General features: G+C 39.6%; 1 protein-coding gene across 3 annotated transcripts in view; it reads right to left on the reverse strand.

Annotated features, from left to right (window-relative positions):
* Positions 1-434: 434 nt before the first annotated feature.
* Positions 435-19,992, reverse strand: part of STK4 (serine/threonine kinase 4) — a 71,017-nt gene continuing 51,459 nt past the window's right edge. The window contains exons 11-12 of one of the 3 annotated variants that reach the window (XM_050917391.1): positions 12,459-12,516; positions 3,685-3,850 (exon numbers count right to left, since the gene is read on the reverse strand). In XM_050917391.1, the coding sequence (XP_050773348.1) occupies positions 3,777-3,850; positions 12,459-12,516 (132 nt within the window). In that variant the 3' untranslated portion in view covers positions 3,685-3,776. Of the gene's footprint in view, positions 3,851-8,680; positions 8,803-12,458; positions 12,517-19,992 lie in introns of those variants that run through there. The other 2 variants (XM_050917389.1, XM_050917390.1) reach the window with 2 other exon arrangements.

Here is a 19,992-nt window from a genome sequence, read left to right on the forward strand (position 1 = left end):
GTATCTTGAAGAGTGAAGTCATAGGCACAGCACATGTACAGCAAGCAGCTGGGGCAGTGCAAGGTACCCCTCAGAGGGAATGAGTTCTGTCTCCATACGCACTTGACTTCTGTAGAGACTATAACAAAAGGTGCTAACTGATTTCTGTAGAAAATGTCCAATAGAAACTGGACTCAACTCCAATTCCTAGGCCACTGAAGAGTCATCCAATGGTTAATTTATGGACCCACTGCTGAACAGGAATAGATGGGAACCAGTTCTCTAGTGGCAACAGGTTCTAAATCTTGTTACCAATTTCTGAACCAACCTGCCCTTAAGAAAACTGCTCTAAAAGATCTGAAGATTTTTCAATGTTTCTGGGTGCTTATTACTCAAGCAAGAAAATTACTGTACTATTAAGACTCAAATTCCCCACATAGTCAAGGCATTGGGACTTTCATTTAGGGCAGTTTATTTGTCATTTTGAACAAATAAGGCAAGATATTTGAGCAAGTTCATTCAAACAAGATATCCTGTATCAAACTTTAAGGAAATGCAATAAGTCACTTTTCATACATATACAAACTAATGACAATACTAATATATACAAACAGTCAGCTCTTACAAAATAGCATTTCAAGTCAGCACTTATGCCAGTGTCACTAATTTGTTACAAAAAGTTAAAGCTACAAACTTCACATTATTAAGTCTCACATAACTGACATCATCAGCATCATTGCAGGTTGGAAAGTGAAGATGACACTTTGTCCAGAACACTTTTCAGTAATGCATATGGACCCATAAAGCAGGTGAATATAACTTTACAATTAAATGAACACACTGCTTAAAAATGTTGCCTGAATTACCTTCCCTCAGGAGATAAGCCTCAGTTGTCACAAGCTGGAGGAATTTAAGGAGTGGGCATATGAGAGGCTCCTGCAGGGGATCTGAAAAGGGAAATGTTTTCTCTAGTTAAGATTACAAATTCTTGAAGGTGAAAAAATTCCCTTTTTTGTTCAAACTCAGAGTAGCAAATCTAGTTGTAGGCCTCAACTCTTATGGGCATTAAGACAGATTTAAGAGAAAATTAAACCATTGGACCACTTCTTACTTTCACATATTTGGGATCTTTTTGCTGTGATTTTTTTCATAGCCAACCATTTCAGTGCAAGTTATTTCACTAACACTATATTGGGCTGTAAGCACCAATTATAGCAATCAAGTTATGCACTCAGTAAAGTGAAAACTGAAGTCAAGCATCCAACTTCAGTGTTTTAAGTAAAACATGGGCACCTCAATGTCTTCCTGTTGCTGAAAGAAGTTGTGGTAAATACGGTACAAGGACAAACCATTCCTAACAGAACGGTCTACTTGACATGTAAGCAATGCACTTAGCTTGCTACCAAGTCACTCATATTATACATGTGCATCATGCCAGAGGCAAAATGCGTATGTACTAGAAGTAACTAAGCCATGAGCCAATATTTAAAATTAAAAAATTGCATCTTGTTACTGGAAGTTTCATTTAAGCAAGGGAATGTAATGAACACTAGCCCTAAAAAAAAAATCATTTGAGCATCTTTAATAAATATTTTAAAGTAAGAAAACACACACATTGGATGAATTTTTAATAAGTACTGCAGATGGTGTGTTTGTGTCCAGCATTATTAGTGTGCTGTATTGTCAACACAGGCGCTTACTAGCCTGCATGGTTCATTTAAGTTGCCAGATTCTTATTGCTAAGAGACTGTCATCTACTAACAAAATGAGAGGTTTAAATTATTTAGCTTGTGCTGTGGAAGTGATTTTAACTCAAGTTACTTGGTTTCTTTCAAGATCTTCATGCTAGAAACTTTTGCAATATTCGAGGCTATCAAAAATTATGCCTTCTCCACGGCTGGTTAATGTGGGTACACATGGAAGATTGTTCCCATGTTGTGCCAGACCACATTGCTGACTGCCTCCCTCTCTTTCCACAGTCTGCTTGACTAGGCTGCTGAGCTCTTGGAGTCCATTATATTAGCTCTATTTGCAGCTGAGGAATTAACTGAAGCTGTTAAAAGCCAGATCCTCAGGGGTGTAAACTGGCATAACTCCTCCTATGCCAACAGAACTCACTGATTTACAGCAGCTGAGGGTACAATCCCAAGAAACAAAGGGTCTAAAACTATAATGCTTCCACCAGCAGTGATGGGAACCTTTCTTGTTACTAGAAGCATTTGATTTCAGGAGACAGTGATATTTATTTGTGTGTGTCGTACCAAGGTCTGGTTCAGAAGGATGACATGAAAACTAGTCCCTCTATCAGAGAAATAAAATAATTGAAATACTTGCTCTTTACAAACATTTCATCTTATGTGGAATAACTACAAGTGGATCCTAAAATCGAATCCAACATTAGCTTTGCTCTACTGCTGCCAATGCACAGCACACCCACTGTTAGGTCTCTGCATCTATACCTAGAGATACCGGGATTACTTTTTCTGTTTTGCTCTTTATCATGTCAGTGTAAGTTTATTAAATCATTTCAAGGTAACTTGACTCACACTGACTGTGAGTAACTTGACTCACACAATTTACCAGTGTGTCCAGAAAGACTGGGAGAGACTGATCTTGGCCATATTAAATGCAGAACAGGTTAAGTTGGAACTTCAGTCACCAAACCCATCTGACATCAATATATTGTTTAATCTTTTGCATAACCTCTCTTTATTTTCAGCTTAGCTTTTCTGCTGTACTTGACCTCTAAGTGAAACATTATGCAATTAATTTTTCATCTAAAGATGGAAGCTTGAAATTGTAAAGCCCTGTAAAACACCATAATTAGTGAAATATTTTTAATCCTCTCATTAGTGGAGCAAAATATCTAACTTCCCAAGAGAGGGTTCACACAACTTTTTAGCACTCCAGTGCTAGTAGGAACTAAATGAAGGATATTTCCCAGGATGCAGATGAAGGAGCATCTGCTTTGTTTTATACTGGAACTCTGCTTGGATTTTGGTTTAAGTCAGTGAGGCTTTTAAACTGCAGAACAGCATTTGATGGAAGCACAGCAACATGCTTAATCTACCAGTATTAATTTATACAGTACACACAAGACAAAACTATGATCTCAAAAAACACTTGCTTAAAGCGCATGGGGTAAGGCATGGGGCTTATTACAGGCTTTTTAAAAGTAAGATTTGTTCCTTTCCAAAGGTGGGAATAGTTCCTGCATCTTCTTGACTACTCTTTTCAGTGACCTCTTCAATTTAACACTTTCCACGGTACCTTAACAGTAGTAAGACAGTTAAAATGTTTGAAACTGAGCCTGTACAAAAAAAGAGATGCAGCCGTTAAACACTACAGTACATATTAAATTCAAAAAGGAAGAAAATGGACTACTGAAAGTTACATCAAGAAAATGAACCAACGTTAGTCTTATTTGTATCTGTTCCCCTGATTTAAAACAAGTTTATTCTAAAAACAGTAACAACTGAAATACACTATTTTAAATATATCCAACATTAAAAACATACCATTATCCATCCATCAGGATGTCCCACTTAATGGCATTCCTGAGTTCAGAAAGGTGCTATGGAAAAATAAGCGAGCAGAAGTTTTGCTCCCTACTTTGCTAACACATTTCAATAGAAATCAATCTGTGTAGTAGTCATAAAAGCAAGATTCTGATTGTTTCAGAGGGTTGACATTTATTCTACCAGTGGCACTCTCAAAAGTTCTGTTGCCGACGTTTCTTGGCTTCAATGGCATCAAGGATTGGCTGCCGTTTAGACTGATACTTCTGGCGGATCTCTTCAATTTCCTGTTCCATCATGGGATCGAGTGCTGAGAGTCTCCTCTGAAGTTCCTCTACGCCCCAGCTCTTTAACTAGCAGAAAGGAAACAGAATGCATACCAACGTCAGAGCCTGTGCAGGTACTGGACAGAAAAGTTCAACACTTCTGCAGGGAATTCTGCTCTGACAGATTATAAAAATTCACACAGCATCCTAACAGTAGGCAGAAAAATGGTTTTGAACTAACCAAGGAAAAAACAATAAGGGGTTAATTGAGAAACAAGAGGACAAGTAAGTGACATGCTTGTGAAATGTATACATGATATGCTCATATGTGGGTTACTATAGCCCTCTCCATTTACATAACCTGGAAGCAAGCACCTTTTTCTCTTCATAACCAGGATTACTGCCAAGCACCCCCCACACACGTTCCAAAATTAAGCTGCTTTTTGGAGCGAGAGAGTGGGAATCAAGATGCACATCACAACAAGTGGGCCATCTTGTCTGGGGAGCATCAATTAAGTTAAAACTGAATTACACAATTCCCAGGAAAGCAAAGAGTCAACTTCAAGCTATAATAAACCCTTAGAAAGGAACCTTTCATGATGTGCATGTGGCAAGAATTCCCACCTCATTGTCTAGCTACAAGGAATTAAGAACCAGAAAGAAGTTTAGAAAATGTAAGTTAAAACCAGGTAGGAATAGACCCAAAAAGCCAGATGTCCCAGAGGTCAAACTTACTGACACCCTACAATGTCTAACATATATCTTTCATCCCAAAGCAGAAATAGTACATTCATCTTCCTTATGAATCAAATCGGATTCCAAGGCCAGGAGGGACCACTGTGATAATCTTGTCTGGCCTTCTGTGTAACACAGGTCATAAAACTTCCTCACAATAATTCCTAGAGCAGAGCTTTTAGAAAAACATCCAGTCTTGATTTTAAAATTGCCAGTGATGGAGAAGCCACCACAACCCTTGGTAAACTGTTCCAGTGGTTAATTACTCTGTTAAAAAGGTATGCCCTAGCTCCAGTCTGAATTTGCCTAGCTTCCACTTCCAGCCATTGGATTGTGTTAGATCTTGGTCTGCTAGATTCTAGAGCCCATTATTAAATGGATCCCCATGTATGTATTTAGACTAATCAAATCACCCCTTTAGATTAACAAAGAGACAGTTAATAGACTGAGCTCCTTGAGTCTATGGCTATATGGTGTGTTTTTTTATCATAATTCTTGTGGCTCTTCTCTGAACCCTCTCCAACTTAACATCCTTCTTGAACTGTGGGCACCAGAACTGGACACAGTATTCCAGCACTTGTGCCAAATATAGAAGTAAAATAGCCTCTCTACTCCTACTCAAGGTTCCCCTTTTATGCATCCAAGGACTGCGTAGGCCCTTTTGAAAACAGAGTTGCATGGGGAGCTCATGTTCTACTGATTATACCCATGTATATCTTTTTTGAAGTCACAGGATGGAGGACTCTATCCTGAGAAGCAGTATGGTCTACATTCTTTGTTCCTTCTGTGATAGACCCAGGCCAGTTGGGAACAGCAGAGTAGTAGAAGGGAGATATACTGGCCACTGGATAAGCAGTTTTCTGTTCCCTGAGTGACCAGAGCATGGGTTGCTCCAGGCTAATGAAAACACCTGACTCCAATTAACCTACTAAGAGTCAGGTGAGGCTGTTAAGCACCTGACTCTAATTTAAGGCCCCTCTGATGATATAAAAGGGCTCACTCCAGTCAGGCCAAAGAGAGCCAGAGGAGAGGAAGTGAGTGCCAGGAACTGGGAGCAAGAGGAGTGCAAGAAGCTGAGAGTGAGTAGCATACTGCTGGAGGACTGAGAAGTGCAAGCATTAGCAAACATCAGGAGGAAGGTCCGGTGGTGAGGAAAAAAGGTGTTGGGAGGAGACCGTGGGGAAGTAGCCCAGGGAGTTGTAGCTGTCACGCAACTGTACTAGGAGGCACTCTACACAGCTGCAGTCCACAGGGCCCTGGGCTGAAACCCAGAGTAGAGGGTGGGCCCGGGTTCCCCCCAAACCTCCCAACTCCTGATCAAACACAGGAGGAATTGAACTAGACTGTGGCTTCTACCAGAGGGAAATGTCTCTGGGCTGTTTCCTGACCCACAGGGTAAATCTGAGAGTCGAGCAAATCCACCAGTAAGCGCATGACCCACCAAGGTAGAGGAGGAACATTGTTACACTAGATGTATACATATAGCTGTGTTAAGACACATTGTTTGCTTGGGCCTTTACCAGAGATCTAGATATTGTGTGTCAATGATCTGTCTCCTTCCTTATTTACCAGTAGGGTTGCCATCTTTCTAATGGTTGGTAACTGGTTCCCCAAGGACCTGCCCCCTGCCTCACCTCTCCCCCACAAGGCCCTGCTCCCTTCTCCACCTCTTCCACCACCCAAGACTCCACTTCAGTCATTTGCTCCTCTCCCCACTGTGGCTGGATCATCTCCACCTTTCCCAGCTAGACTCCCTCTGCTCCGGGGCTGGGACAGGAGCTGCTACAGCCTGACAAGGAACCTGTGTGCAGGTAAGAGGCAGCCTCAGCTGAGCACGCAAACTCTCAAGTGATGATTTTACTAGTGGAATGGAAAGAGTGTGATCAGATATGTGTCTTATTCCTCTAGTATAGCATCTCATGTATTTGATAAGCCCTGAAAGATGTGAAATGAAAAGTATGTATGGACCATGTGTCCACTAGATTTAAAGGACCAAAGTTTTTTTTTCCTTTGTAAAATAAGAATTGTACAGGATAAGGGAAAAGATAAGCACCTAACCAGGGTTTAACTTTGAAATATTAGAAGAAATTTCATAAAATGGGGAAACCTCTCATGCTTGGGCTAATACTGAAATACAATCCATGAATCAAATCAAACCAAAAAAACCATTCATCCAAGAGAAGCATTGAAGAAATTTGTTTACATTGACGCCATCTACTGGATACTGGCAGAAGCAAGAGAAGAAACAGCAGTTTGAATGCCCAGGTGACCAGTGCCCAATAGAAAGTAAGAAAACTGCCCTCCTCCAAGAACCTGGAAACAGGGTATATAAACTTGATGCCAACGCAGGGACTGCAAAGTTTGCTGAAACTCCACAGCCAGCCTCTCCCTTCCTCCAGGGTTACAGGATGAAGCAGAGTTAACTGGACCGACAAGCAAACTTCAGAAATCAGACCAGCCTTGGAGCTGGTCTACGCTGGGGAGGGGGGGTGTCGATGTAAGATATGCAACTTCAGCTTCGGGAGTAGCGTAGCTGAAGTTGACGTATCTTATTTCGACATACCTCCCAACCTTGTGGCGCAGGATTGATGGCTGTGGCTCCCCTGTCAACTCCGCTTCCATCGTTCGCCCTGGTGGAGTTCCGAGTCGACGGGAGCGCGTTCGGGGATCGATCTCACGACTAGACGAGATGCGATATATCGATCCCTGATTGATCACTACCCGCTGATCCGGCGGGTAGTCTGGACATAACCTTGGACCAACCTTATGAACAGCACTTCCCTCCTCCAAGATAACAGAGCTAAGAAGTGGTGAGAGTTTGTTTTAGAAAGTAAAGAACAGAAAGAATAATTCCGTATAAATAACTGAAAACTGTCTTGAGTCTACATTGTTGAGTGAGACCTCAAGTAACCATATGTTGGATTTTAAATAAGTAATGCTACTTGCATGTTCTCCTTTGTAAGACCAAACAAACTAGCCAAAAAGTGATGTAAGAAATAACTTTAAGCAATTACTTTCGATATCTTAAGTTTGTCCCTCTCACACCAAAGTATTCAACTATCAGGGATCGCACTCTTAAAAGTGTCTGAAGACTAGTACATGCTTTTAAATCCTTAGAGTACTAGAAACATGATAAATGTATTTGAGGTACTAAATAATTGTGATTATGGTAACTGAATGTAAGAAGAAATCTTGGTGATTTGCATTGTTCCCTAGTATAACTCCTGTGCCCCAACACTGGTTTAGCATGTTGCAAATTGTTCATAAGTTACACAAAGACTTTGATTTATTTATTATTTAAATCTGTTAAATAAATGGTTTTGGTGATCCCTTCAGCCTGTAGATGGTAAATATTTTTTGAACAAACTCCCATGTCCCAAAACTTTTCAAAAGGGCCACACACTTGTGTACAATTACTTCTATAAATATTTGCAAAATGATTGATAACACTCTTGCTGCAGAACTTCTTGTAGGAAGGTATGCGAAGAGCAAATAAAACATGCAATAGAATTTGTGGTTTTATGTGAACAAAATTGATTTTTAGAGGTTTAACTAACATTTGAATTAGAGTATTTCTCTTTACTTCTGCTAAATGCAAATGGCACTCCTCTAAATGTTTAATTTTTAATTATGCAGCTACAATGGTTGTTTTTAGTCATTTACCAACCAATACTACACAGTTAACACAATTATTTCCTATTAGAAGTATAAGGGTACTATTGGCAAATTATTATTGAATGACAATTGCTGTAATTTCAGAGTCCTCAATGTACTAAAATATTAAAAGAAATCCAGCTAGTTATTTAAGTGCTTAGCAAATTAAGTACTCCTTTGCTAGACGACTTTTCTTAGATTGTAGAGTGAGAATTCCTGGAAGTCACAAGGTTATCTGTTAGTAGATCCAGCAAGACTCAGTTTTTGGAATTTCATTAGTGTTTTTGTGGAAGATACGCCATTATTTCCCACCAGCAGCTACTTTAAGATCATTAATACAGACATAACAATCCTAGCCAAGAAAGCTTTTTAGCAAGGATACAGAGTGATTTTGCCTATCTAGTATAAAAATTGTTCACTAGAAAGACAAGGTGTTTTCTCCATAAGATATACTTTAAACACATTAATACAACTTTATTAGACAGCAGTCTAAAGCTGATGCAAGGCACTTATCTTTTCGTATTGGTTTAACAAGATAATTATTCAATATTCTCCTCCATAGGAGTCTGGGGACTGTAACGTAGTCAAGTCAGCCGAAGAGGAAACCTTTGAAATGGCTGTCATTCCCCACACAACAGCCAGCATTAACACTACAAAAGAAAAAAGTTTTAGAGATGACATGACACCTCATGCTTTAGAGCTTATGCCAAACTAACTACTAGAGGTTAGGGGGTTTCCTGGGGAGAGTATTCTCTAGCTGCATATTGCAGGGTTTCTTGCACCTTCTCTGAAGCAGCTGATGCTGGCCACTGCCTGAGACAGGATGCTAAAATAGGTGGACCACCAGAATTGATTCAGAATGGCACTTTCTATGTTCCCAACAACACAGTATATGTGAAGTCTCAGTCCTCATCTTCAAGGCTCTTCCTGACACTTAAGTAACCTCAATCTGGGATGAAGACCACAATTGTCAACTATGCACAAAGCAACTATCTATTGCAAGCGTAATACTTGTTTGTGCTGGAGCCAATCTGGGACCACTCTCAATTTCAGAAACCAAGAACACACCTCACCTGCCCCCATCCAAGTGCAGGGTGTGCTTTTGACCTGGCTTTCACAAATGAAAGCACATAGCACTTCAAAACAAAATAAAATCCACAGACCATTTCTCCCCTTAGTGAGAGGACAGACATGGAGAAGGTACCCTATACAGCACATATTGCTTAATACATCTTTGGAAGATACTCAGACACCATGCTGATGGGCAAGATACAAGAACCTGAAAAGAAGTGAAAAACTGGAACAGCAAAGGTGTTGTGGGTCAGTATCAAGAGATGCATTGGTGGAGTGGTGGGAAGGATATAAAAAAAAAAAAAAATCACACTTACCCAGAGCTAGGGCCACGAGTCCTTCACTTTCATTTAAAATTAAATGATATGGAGTTATCAATATAAGCCACAGATCTTTGCCGAGACCCTATGCGGTTAGTGTAAATCCTTTTTATATATCAGTAATTATAATGGATTTCAAATCCATTACAAGTCCTGTAATATGAAAGGTCGTTTTATTAAGGTTGTCTACTACCCCCAGAGTGTATGTCTACCAAAATAAACTCCACTTTTGCCTAAAAAAATGTCATGACACCCATTTTGTTTAGGGAATTGGGGCTCCAATACAAATCATACAGGCCATTATTTTCTACAATATATTACCGTGGAGCAGTGTCACAAACGTCAGTATCCCACGAATTTATGCTTACTGGAATTTATTTTTCTTTAGGAAAAAATGTCGGAGGCAAAATGATAGGAAAGAAAGGAAAAATTGTCTCACGATGCACAGATATTTGGGAGTAGAGGTCGTTTGTCTAGTCCTCTGTGCTAAGGCAGGACCACGTGTGTCTTGACCATCCATGACAGGTGTTTGTCTAACCTGGTCTTAAAACCCCCTAACAACAGGGATTCTACAGCCTCCTTTGAAAGCCTATTCTAGTACTTCACTATCCTTATAGTTAGAGAAAACTTTCTAATTTCTAACCTACATCTCCCTTGCTGCAGACTAAGCTGACTGCATCTTGTCCTGCCTTCACTGGACATGGAGAACAATTGATCACTGTCCTTTTTATAACAACCATTAAAATATTTGAAGACTTATCAGGTCCCTCCTCAGTCTTCTTTTCTCAAGACTAAATATGTCCAGGATCTTTTTTAACCTTTATTCATAGGCCAGGTTTTCTAAACCTTTTATCACTTTTGGTACTCTCCTCTGTACTCTCTCCAATTTGTTCACAATCTTTCCTAAAAGTGTGGTGCCCAGAACTGGACACAGTGCTCCAGCTGAGGCCTCACCAGTGCTGAGCCGACCAGGACAATTACCTCCCATGTCTTACATGTGGCACTTATTAATACACAGCAGAATTATATTAGGCTTTGTCGCAACTGCATCACATTGTTGGCTCATGTTCAATTTGTGAGTCACTGTAACTCCAGATCTATTTCAGCAGTACTACTACCACCTATCTAATTACTCCCCATTTTGAGTGGTGCATTTGATTTTTCCTTCTTATGTGTACTATTTTACATTTGTCTTTAGTGAATTACACCTTGTTGATTTCAGACCAATATTCCAATTTATCAAGGTCATTTTGAATTTTAATCCTGTCCTCTCATGTGCCTGCAACCCCTCTCCTCACTTGGTGTCATCTACCCATTTTATAAACATACTCTCTACTCCATTATCCAAGTCATTAGTACAAATATTGACTAGGACCCCACTAGATGCATCCTCCAAGTTTAACAGCAAGCCATTGATAACTACACTCTGAGTATGGTCTTTCAACAAGTTGTGTACACACTTGATAGTAAATTCATCTAGACAACAACATTTCCCTGGTTTGTTTATGAGAATGTCATGTGGGACTGTGTCAAAAGCCTTACTGAAAATCAAGACATCACATCTACATCTTCTTCTCACTCCTTAGCCAGGGACCCTGTCAAATGAGGTTGGTTTGGCATGATTTGTCCTTGACAAATCCATGCTGACTATTCCTTATAACCCTATTATCCTCTAAGTGCTTACAAACTGTTTAATAATTTGTTCCAGTATTGAAATTAGGCTGACTGGTCTATAAATCTCCCAGGTCTGTTTTCCTCCGGTTTTTAAAGATAGGCAAATATAGCAGCTTTCTCCAGTTCTTTGGGAGCTCACCCATCCTCCACGAGCTCTCAGACAATTAACGATTCTGAGATTGCTTCAACTAGTTCCTTTAGTACCCTTCGATTAATTTCATCAGGTCCTGCTGACTTGAATACAGCTAATTTATCTAAATATTCTTTAACCTGTTCTTTCCCTATTCTGGCTTGTGGTACCGTCCCCCTTGTTGTTAGTATTAATTATGTTGTATCTCGTTTCCATTAACCTTTAGTGAATGCTGAAGTAAAACAGATTTTACTTGATGTCATCTTCTTCCCCGTTACGCAGTAGACCTACACGTTCTTTTGTCTCTCTTATTCCTAACATATTTAGGAAACTACATTGCCTTTTACATCCCTTGCTAGGTGCAGCTCATTTGTGTGGTAGCCCGTTCTATTTTGTCCATACATACTTGTGCTAGTCTTTTGTACTCATCCTTAGCAATTTGTCCATGTCTCCATTTTTTGTAGGAGTTTTTTGATTTTTAGGTCATTAGAGAGCTCCTGATCGAGCCATACTGGCCTCTTACTATTCTTCCTATCTTTCTTTCACATCAGGATAGTTTGCTGTTTTGCCTTTAATATTGTGTCTGAAAAACCACCCACTCTCCTGAACTCCTTTCTTCCTTATATTTTCTTCCTGTGGGAGCTTACCTACCAGTTCTCTGATCTAGTTTATAACTACTCAAAATTAACAGCTTTATTTTTCCTGCTGCTATTTCAAATGACCTTATAATAATATCACAGTGATACACAACAGGAGACAAACTGTCTGATCAGTGATGCAACTGCTCATGACGAAGTCTCTCCAGCCCAACCAATTGTATATTTATACATTTGTCCTTCAAACTGCAGAATAAAGGTGACTACATTGCCTTTCAATATCTCTGCGTCTCTATATTAGATAAGGTGATGGGCACCTTAGAGACAGATAATTATACCTACGCCCTCACTTACTAAAGAAAAGCATCCACGACATCCCTTTGCAATCAAGTCAGGAAGACTTATGGATAACTCTCTACCTGATGCCATGTAATGTTTACACCATCAATCTGCTTCTGAGTTACTGTTTTTTCATTTCAATCCTTAAAAAATAGGAAAAAGATTAACAGACTCACATTTGTTAGTCAAGTGAGGTGTCACTGCAATGTTTAATTTTATTGAATGTAAAAGATCCTAAACAGAAAAAAAGAGAATAATGGATCTAAGCAGATACGTTAGACACAGCCACCGGTTATATATCCAAGGGCAGAGTGCTCTGTAATTTATACCTCCACAATTCCGTCACCTCCAGAGACAGTCTATAACAGCTACATTCTTTCTAGCCAGACTATGCCAGATTTAAACTTCACAAAAGATTTACCTCAAAAAAACAAACTAAGGGTGGAAAATTACCACCCTTCCCCACTGCTCTAAACAAGTAAAAACAGGGAACACTAGAGTGGAAGTATTCCAATATAAAGGAATCAAAATCCAAAGCAAGCAAGCAAGCAAGCAGGGGCTGTATTAAATAGCACAGTGAAGTCCTTTTATTATCCAGAGAACAGGTACAGCAGGGACAGTGCAAGCTTTCCCTGGCAAGTGACCTTAATCCTGGTCTTCAGGGACAATTTCTAGAGCAAGGGAAAAGAGTCATGTCTCATTTGTGACAAGAATGCCACAGATGGTGTCAACTGAGTTGTGCTGACATTGCCTGCTAGGAGCTGGTCTGAGACTAATTTCATTTTACGTGATCCTTGCCAACTGCCCTTTACCAGCATGAAGTCACTACTGATCTGGACCACATCTGAACAAGGGACAGATGTAAAAAGGCTCCATATCTTGTGATTAATTATATATAAATAAATAAAAGTTAGGAATAGAAAAGATGCAACTGCAATTTACCAGCAGCATTCATATATTTCCCCTACATGCCAGTATTTCTACAAGCCAGTTCTCGGTCTCCAGATCAGATTCACACCAAACTGCACAAGGAGCCACAGAATGGTCTCTGAGGACAGCCAAAGCTTCTGAATCCCAATTCTTCTTATCTGCTGACATTGAACCTCATCCTCCAGTTAGCACAAAGCCCTTTCTTAGCATCTTTGCCATGTCTCATACAGTTTAGGATTTTTTTTTTTAAATACTCTCTAAAGCCAGCAGGCTGTAAGGAACTCAGGTGTCGAAAGTGAGGTCCAGTGGTTAGAGCTGTAGGCAAATTGAACCAGAGTCAATAGCCAACTGTATTAACCACTAAACTACACTGTAAAATTCTTAACTGAGCTGTAAAATTCATTTTAGAAAATAAACTTTCCAGCCTGTCACAAATTAATGGAACATGAAACAGTCTGAACCAGTTACATCATAACCAACTGTGTCATCCTGGCTACAAGTGATTAATACAGGATGCTTTATTTCTATCAGAAAGGACACAGTTTAATTCCTTTAAAAAATTGGTTAGAGTTCTCATTTGATTATGTAGCTCTGTGCTTTGTCTCTATTGATTAAACAGTTGAGTTTTCAAAATAAGGTGTTATTCACCTCTGAAGTGCATCCTACATACAGTGCATCTCAGTCAAACACAGAAATGAATTGTACAGAAATATGACAGAACAGATAGCATTAAGAAAGAATAGGAAGTCATAAATAAACAAAGTGCTCTTCAAAAAGATAAATTAATTCCTAAAGTCAAGACACTATGAAACCACAGAAAGATGTGTTAGAAATTGCAAGGATTTTGCCGTTTTATTGAACACCCAGCAGGCTGCCACTCTTGTTAACCTGACCATTAATCTTAGGTATCAGAGGGGCAGATTTACAGTTTCTTCATCTGATCTTCTAGCAGTTTAAACCTAGTTTCAAGCAGTGAACCTGTGCTCAAAACATATCCCAAAGCTGTTGCGGGAGGAAGGCAATAGGTAAGATTTAAGTAAGAAATTCTAAAGGGTGGCAGCCATGCAAAACCTCTTGCCAGAAACAGGGCGCTATTAAAATCTCACACTAGTATCAAGAGATAAGGAAACAGGAAGCTCCTAATAGCATTTCCAAAGCCAACCTCAGTAGCCACAGCTAGAACTTAGTTGCTAATAAGATTCAGTTTTTTCAGGAAAATACAACAAAACCTAAATGATGTTAGCAGGAAAAAAACCACAGGGTTTTTAGTGGGAATTCAGTGAAAAGATACTTGTACCTACTGCACAGAGGGGAATCCCCGTTCCTTCTCCAGTTAGTCTTCCATCTTTCCATTCACACTTTTCAGTTGTTCTCAACTGATTCTCTCTCTCACATGCCTGGTTCTCACCTCCCACCTTTTGCCCACATAGTCTGACTGGCTTTTACTGGGCCTGAGCCTCAGTGTCAAACCTCCATTTCTGTTGTCTGTAGAAAATAGGTTTTGTCAAATTTCATCAGGAGGATTGGGAGTTTCCAAGATTAAAATACAAAAGGAAAAAAGCTGAAGCTTCATGGGGAAAGAAGCTCCTGATGGTAGAGATACATCTAAGCCAGACAAGTCAAGCTAACAAAACCACATTTTTTAAACTTATCAAATGTATTTCCCATTTATGCTCAGTTTCACACACCAAATTTAACAACCTTTGAATGCCTATCAACCATCTAAAATGCCCCAAGGAAATTCTAAACAGCTTAGATTTTTATGTCAGCAGAGTACCAAACTGATTATTTGCTTGTGGGTATTAGGAGAAATTTAGATATGACTTGGGGGAAAAAAAAGGTTATTCAAGCTATTCTAACTCATTAAATGCCAAAATGTGACATGCTACTAGAGATACAGTATCTTGAAAATGTTATTTACAAACAGGTTTTAGGACTGATATGGATTTTCAGATTAAGTATTGTTTCCTATATTTGTTCCATTAAAATCTAACACAATTACACAAAGATGGCATGCTATAAATTAGAGTAGGAAGCTAAGATTTGAGATCCGTTAGTGATTTTGGCTGCTCCTGTTTTTGGGTGCCTGAGCTGACACACATTAAAGGGTTCCTGATTTTCAGAAAAGTGCTGCAAGTGCATCTGCTGCAAATCAAACCCCTTTAAAGGAACTGATCATTGGAATGGACACCCAAAAATTCAGGCACCTAAAATCATTAGTCACTTTTGAAAAAAAATCTTGCCTAAGGAGTGTTACACTATAAAGAGGTTACCCAGATGTAGGGTGCAAAAGGGCAGGCAAATAAGAATGGTGTTAAGGGTCACCATCTGCAAAGGCAGATGCTGCATTAATTACTGAAGGGAAACAAGTTGGGCACAGAACTTTGACACCCTAAGGAGGGAAGAGTGATTAATTGTTTTGAAGACAGTGGACAGACTGAGCAGGGTAAGAACTGAGAAGAGATACTTGTACAAGGCAAAGTGCCATTCACCTTAAGTGACATTAGCGAGACTCAGTGGATGGGCAGAAATTTGATTGCAAAATAGCCCGAGAAAGGAGAGGAAGTTGAAGTATTAGGAGCAGACAGGACGCTCAAGGAGCTTGGATGTGAAGAGAGATATGACAGTAGCTGGAGAGGCAGGAGAGGTCATAAGATGCAGGTTATAAATAGCATGCTTGTATGTTATATAGAAGTCACAACATACCCCGGTTCACATTGTGTCTTCACGACAAACAGATAAAGAACCTTAAATATAGATAGGCAGACTCATGAACACATTCAAAATAACGCTTGGCATATGTTTTAATTGTTAACAAACTATTTCCCTCCAATTTCAGGTCTTCGGGAATTGGATATTTTGCAACAATTTGCAATATCATAAAGTAAGTGAATCTCAAAGTATCTGAGCCTCTTGTACATAACAGTACAGATCAAGCTGCATGGAGTTGGCCACATTTAACTCCAGAAGTGGCTACATTTCAATGGTGGGTGAAGGGATTCCTATAAATAGTGCGTTAAGAGCTTACAGATCCTTTGGGATGAAAGGCATTTCATGTAGGAGACCATGTGCACTTGTGTTTCAATGACCTTGGCTCAGAGAGCTATGTCATCAATACTAACAGGATGTTTTCCCTCTAATGAAACCTAGGTCAATACCGAGAAGTTTACTAATCCGTTTTCGATGCTTATACACCTAAATTTTTGCACTTTTTATTCTTCATTTGAAAACCATGAATTTTATTTCTGGGCCACAATCGCTGATTTGAAGCTATTTGTACACAGGTTATTTGCAACCCAACAAACTGTAATGAGAATCCAAACATTAGTGTGTTCCGATAGCAGACACTAAGATAGATGATATGTAAAGTCTCAAAAATTCAAGTATAAAGATGTAAAGTATACAGATGTAAAAGCCAAGGCCATTCTTGGTACAAGCCTTTTGCAACCTGAAACAATGATTAAGCATCATGCCAAATATATGCACTTCTTTTTAACAAGAGCCCTTGAGTACAGCAAATTATTGAACCATGCCACCAGCTTGTTTTCTAAGGTCCCAATCAACCAGCAAAAAGTCTGTAATTCTTCTGGCAAAAATAAAGTAAACGCAGAGAGGAATTTCACATGCTGAACAGTGGTACAGGATTCAGATCTTGAAACTGGCAAGTTTTTGGCTTTGTTAAAAACACAACTATTTTTCCTCTCTAGCGCTTTCCCTTGAATTGCTGGCTCAACATCACCTGTATATTTTAAACACTAACATAAAAATTAAGGACTCATTCTCAACAACATCAAGGCCCATGAAAACAGGCATTAAGTATTTTATCCCTCTAGAACAAGTTGCCCAATGCAAGACATTGTTTTAGAAATCACAGAACTAGGACGACTAATAGATTTAATTATAAACATGGTCAAACATCTGCAGTCAATCTTACTCTGCTATCCTTAAACACCACAGGGCTTGATTGTATGTATATTATTTTAAACATGCTAAATTAAGTCATGAAAAGATATTATAGTTAATAAGCACAAACCACAGTACTCTGCTAAATACTAATTATCTCCATTTTTTTTAAGCCTCAGAATGTCAGTGAAGTTTCTCAATAATGCGAAGGCAATGGGTGAATGCAAACACTGTGGGATTTCTTGTAAGATTAAAAAACAGATATTAATTTTTCAAAGGATCTTAAAAATAAAAATCTCAACAGCACAAGCTTCTGCTTTTAATGTAACTTAATTATTTAGGTAGTGTTCTGGCTACACACACTGTAGGCTGTAACATCACTTGTGCTGGAATTTCCAATAGAGAGAGAGGGCTGATGCTAACAGTAGGCATAGACATCTCTACACACAGTTTTTGTATTACTTTAACTATAATGGTTTAGAAACTGATTTCCCATCATGGAAATAATCACTTTTACACCAGCATAACTTTGTTCACACTAGGAGTTATATCAGTTTAACTATATTGGTATAAAAATGACAACCCTAACTGAAATAGTTAGATGAGTCCACCCCCCTAAAAAACCTCATCCCAAAACCTGAGTGTAGACCAAACCTTACTGGCTATGAAGCAAAGAAAAGACATAGTTCAGCATACTTGGAATCCTACTTCCAGCTTGATAGTATTTAAGACAGACTGATTATGTTACAACAGATCCAGGACACTTGGGATTTGTACACTTATGACAGTTCTACTCTCCTGTTCATGAACATGGGCTTTTAGCCACTGCAGCTGAATCATCTCACTGTATCAGGGCTACACAACAAGGCATCTTTCTTCCAGGGCTCAAATCCATCATGAAACCTGGGGACTGGGGAATCATCTAAAATTTTCTACCTCTCCACTGTAAGCCAGTGGGCTTCCTCACCAGCTCAGGTAACAAAGAACACTCTCCAGCCACGGGATTCCAGCCCCTTTTCTATAGGGATTCAGTACTGTTTCTTCAAATTAAAGCTATTTAACACACATTCAGCACAATCACATCCTTTCACCTCCCAGGGTCTTCCGCAGGGGTCTATCTACTCCCTACACGTAGACAGTCCACAAGCCATCTGCCTGGGAGTCTAGGCGAACATCTCTTCTCCCGTTTTCCTAACCTGCTCCCTGTAGATTACATTTTGCAAGCCATCTGCCTGATAATCCTATGTAATTTGGGCTCTTTCCCCTGCTCCATGGTCTCCTGAAAAAGTGTACCAACTCCCTGCATGTCTCCAGCTCAACTGAGCTACTTCAAGCTATCAAACTTCAAGCTGATCCTTTCCCTCACAACCTCAGTGGAAATGCAGTTGCTTAAGCCGAGCTGGGTTCCAGCCCCACCTGCAACATGTCTACAGTGCAAAGAAAACCTATGGTATTGAGTCTCAGACTCCAGGTTCCAGACTAAGCGGTAACATCTACACTGCTATTTTTAGCCCCACAGCCCAAGCCCCATAAGCTGGAATCAATTGACCTGAGCTCTGAGACTGAGTGCCACAGGTTTTTCTTTGCAGTGTAGATATATGCTGTAGAGTCAGTCAACCTATGATATCCATTCTCCAGTGTTTGTGTCTTCCTGTTTTACAAAAAAAATGGAAAGGTCTCGTTTTTTGTTTCACATTGGAATGGAAGGGGGGAGGGGCCCTTGCAACCTTGAAATTTTTTCACAAAACTGAATTCTTGTTTTCTAGCCAGCACAACTTTGCAGTGTGGCTGCTCACATCCAGGCTAGGCTAGCCAGCTGCTTAGAACTGAAAGCCATTTTCTTGGGTTAACGGCAGTGAAGACATGCCCCAAAGCACATCTTCCAGAAAGGCATCCAGTCTTGATCTGAAGACATGAAAAGATCGAGATCCTATGACCTCCCTTGGTAATTTGAATGATTGGAACAATGACCTTCCACTGTTTAAAACGAAAAAAGCTTTATATTTCTAATTTGAATTTCTCTGGTGTTACTTTCAGCCGTTAATCTAGCTGAGAAAGGCATAACAAGAATCAAAGAGCCCTTTAGTACAAGCTATTTGCCCCTTGTGAAGGTACTCAGACATCACAACCAAGTGACCTCAATCTTCCTCTATATTCACTACATTTTCACCATTTAGCTATCTAACCTTCTGACCCCTTGTTATCTGAAGGGATTAGTATTATATGCCAGTTTATGTTCAGGCTTCATGTTTTCTGTATCAAGGACAGCAATAACTTTAGCGTTCACCAAATTTCTATCGTCTCTCCTATCTATACACATCCATTCTCTCCTTACAGGTTAGCAAGGCCCTTCTCTCCTGGATTATTTTCAGTTATGCAAATATTCCAGCCCCTCCCTGTCATTCACTTTAATAATACAGAGCCCCTGCCAGCTGGCAGGGATGGTGGGGAGAAAAATGAGAAGATTGAAAGTCAAAAGCATTTGTAGCTTTATAAACACAATTTCTCTTTCACCTTTCTGACAGCTTTATTTTCTTTGCTTTTCACCAATTTCCTCTGAAGGGAATGAGAAGCTAAATGGCATTTTTGTTGCTGGCAAACAGTCAGAAAATTCCAAATACAGGAAGCAATTACAGACAGATAATAGTGGCCAGTAGGAGAGATCTGTACATTCACGACCGAGTTATTGTGAAGTGACTGTACAGTGATTATGCAAATCAGACACCCACATCCAGATTGTAGGGAACTGCCAACTGAGGAAACACCATGCAGCTCCACATCAATAAACTACACAATCACTGACTAGCTCTTATTCCATTTCAGTATTGCTTATAATACTGCCTGAAAGGAGAGGTTCTAGCATCAGTGCTTTCATAC

The sequence above is a fragment of the Gopherus flavomarginatus genome, chromosome 11 (assembly GCF_025201925.1).
Source record: "Gopherus flavomarginatus isolate rGopFla2 chromosome 11, rGopFla2.mat.asm, whole genome shotgun sequence".
NCBI classification, from domain to species: Eukaryota; Metazoa; Chordata; order Testudines; family Testudinidae; genus Gopherus; species Gopherus flavomarginatus.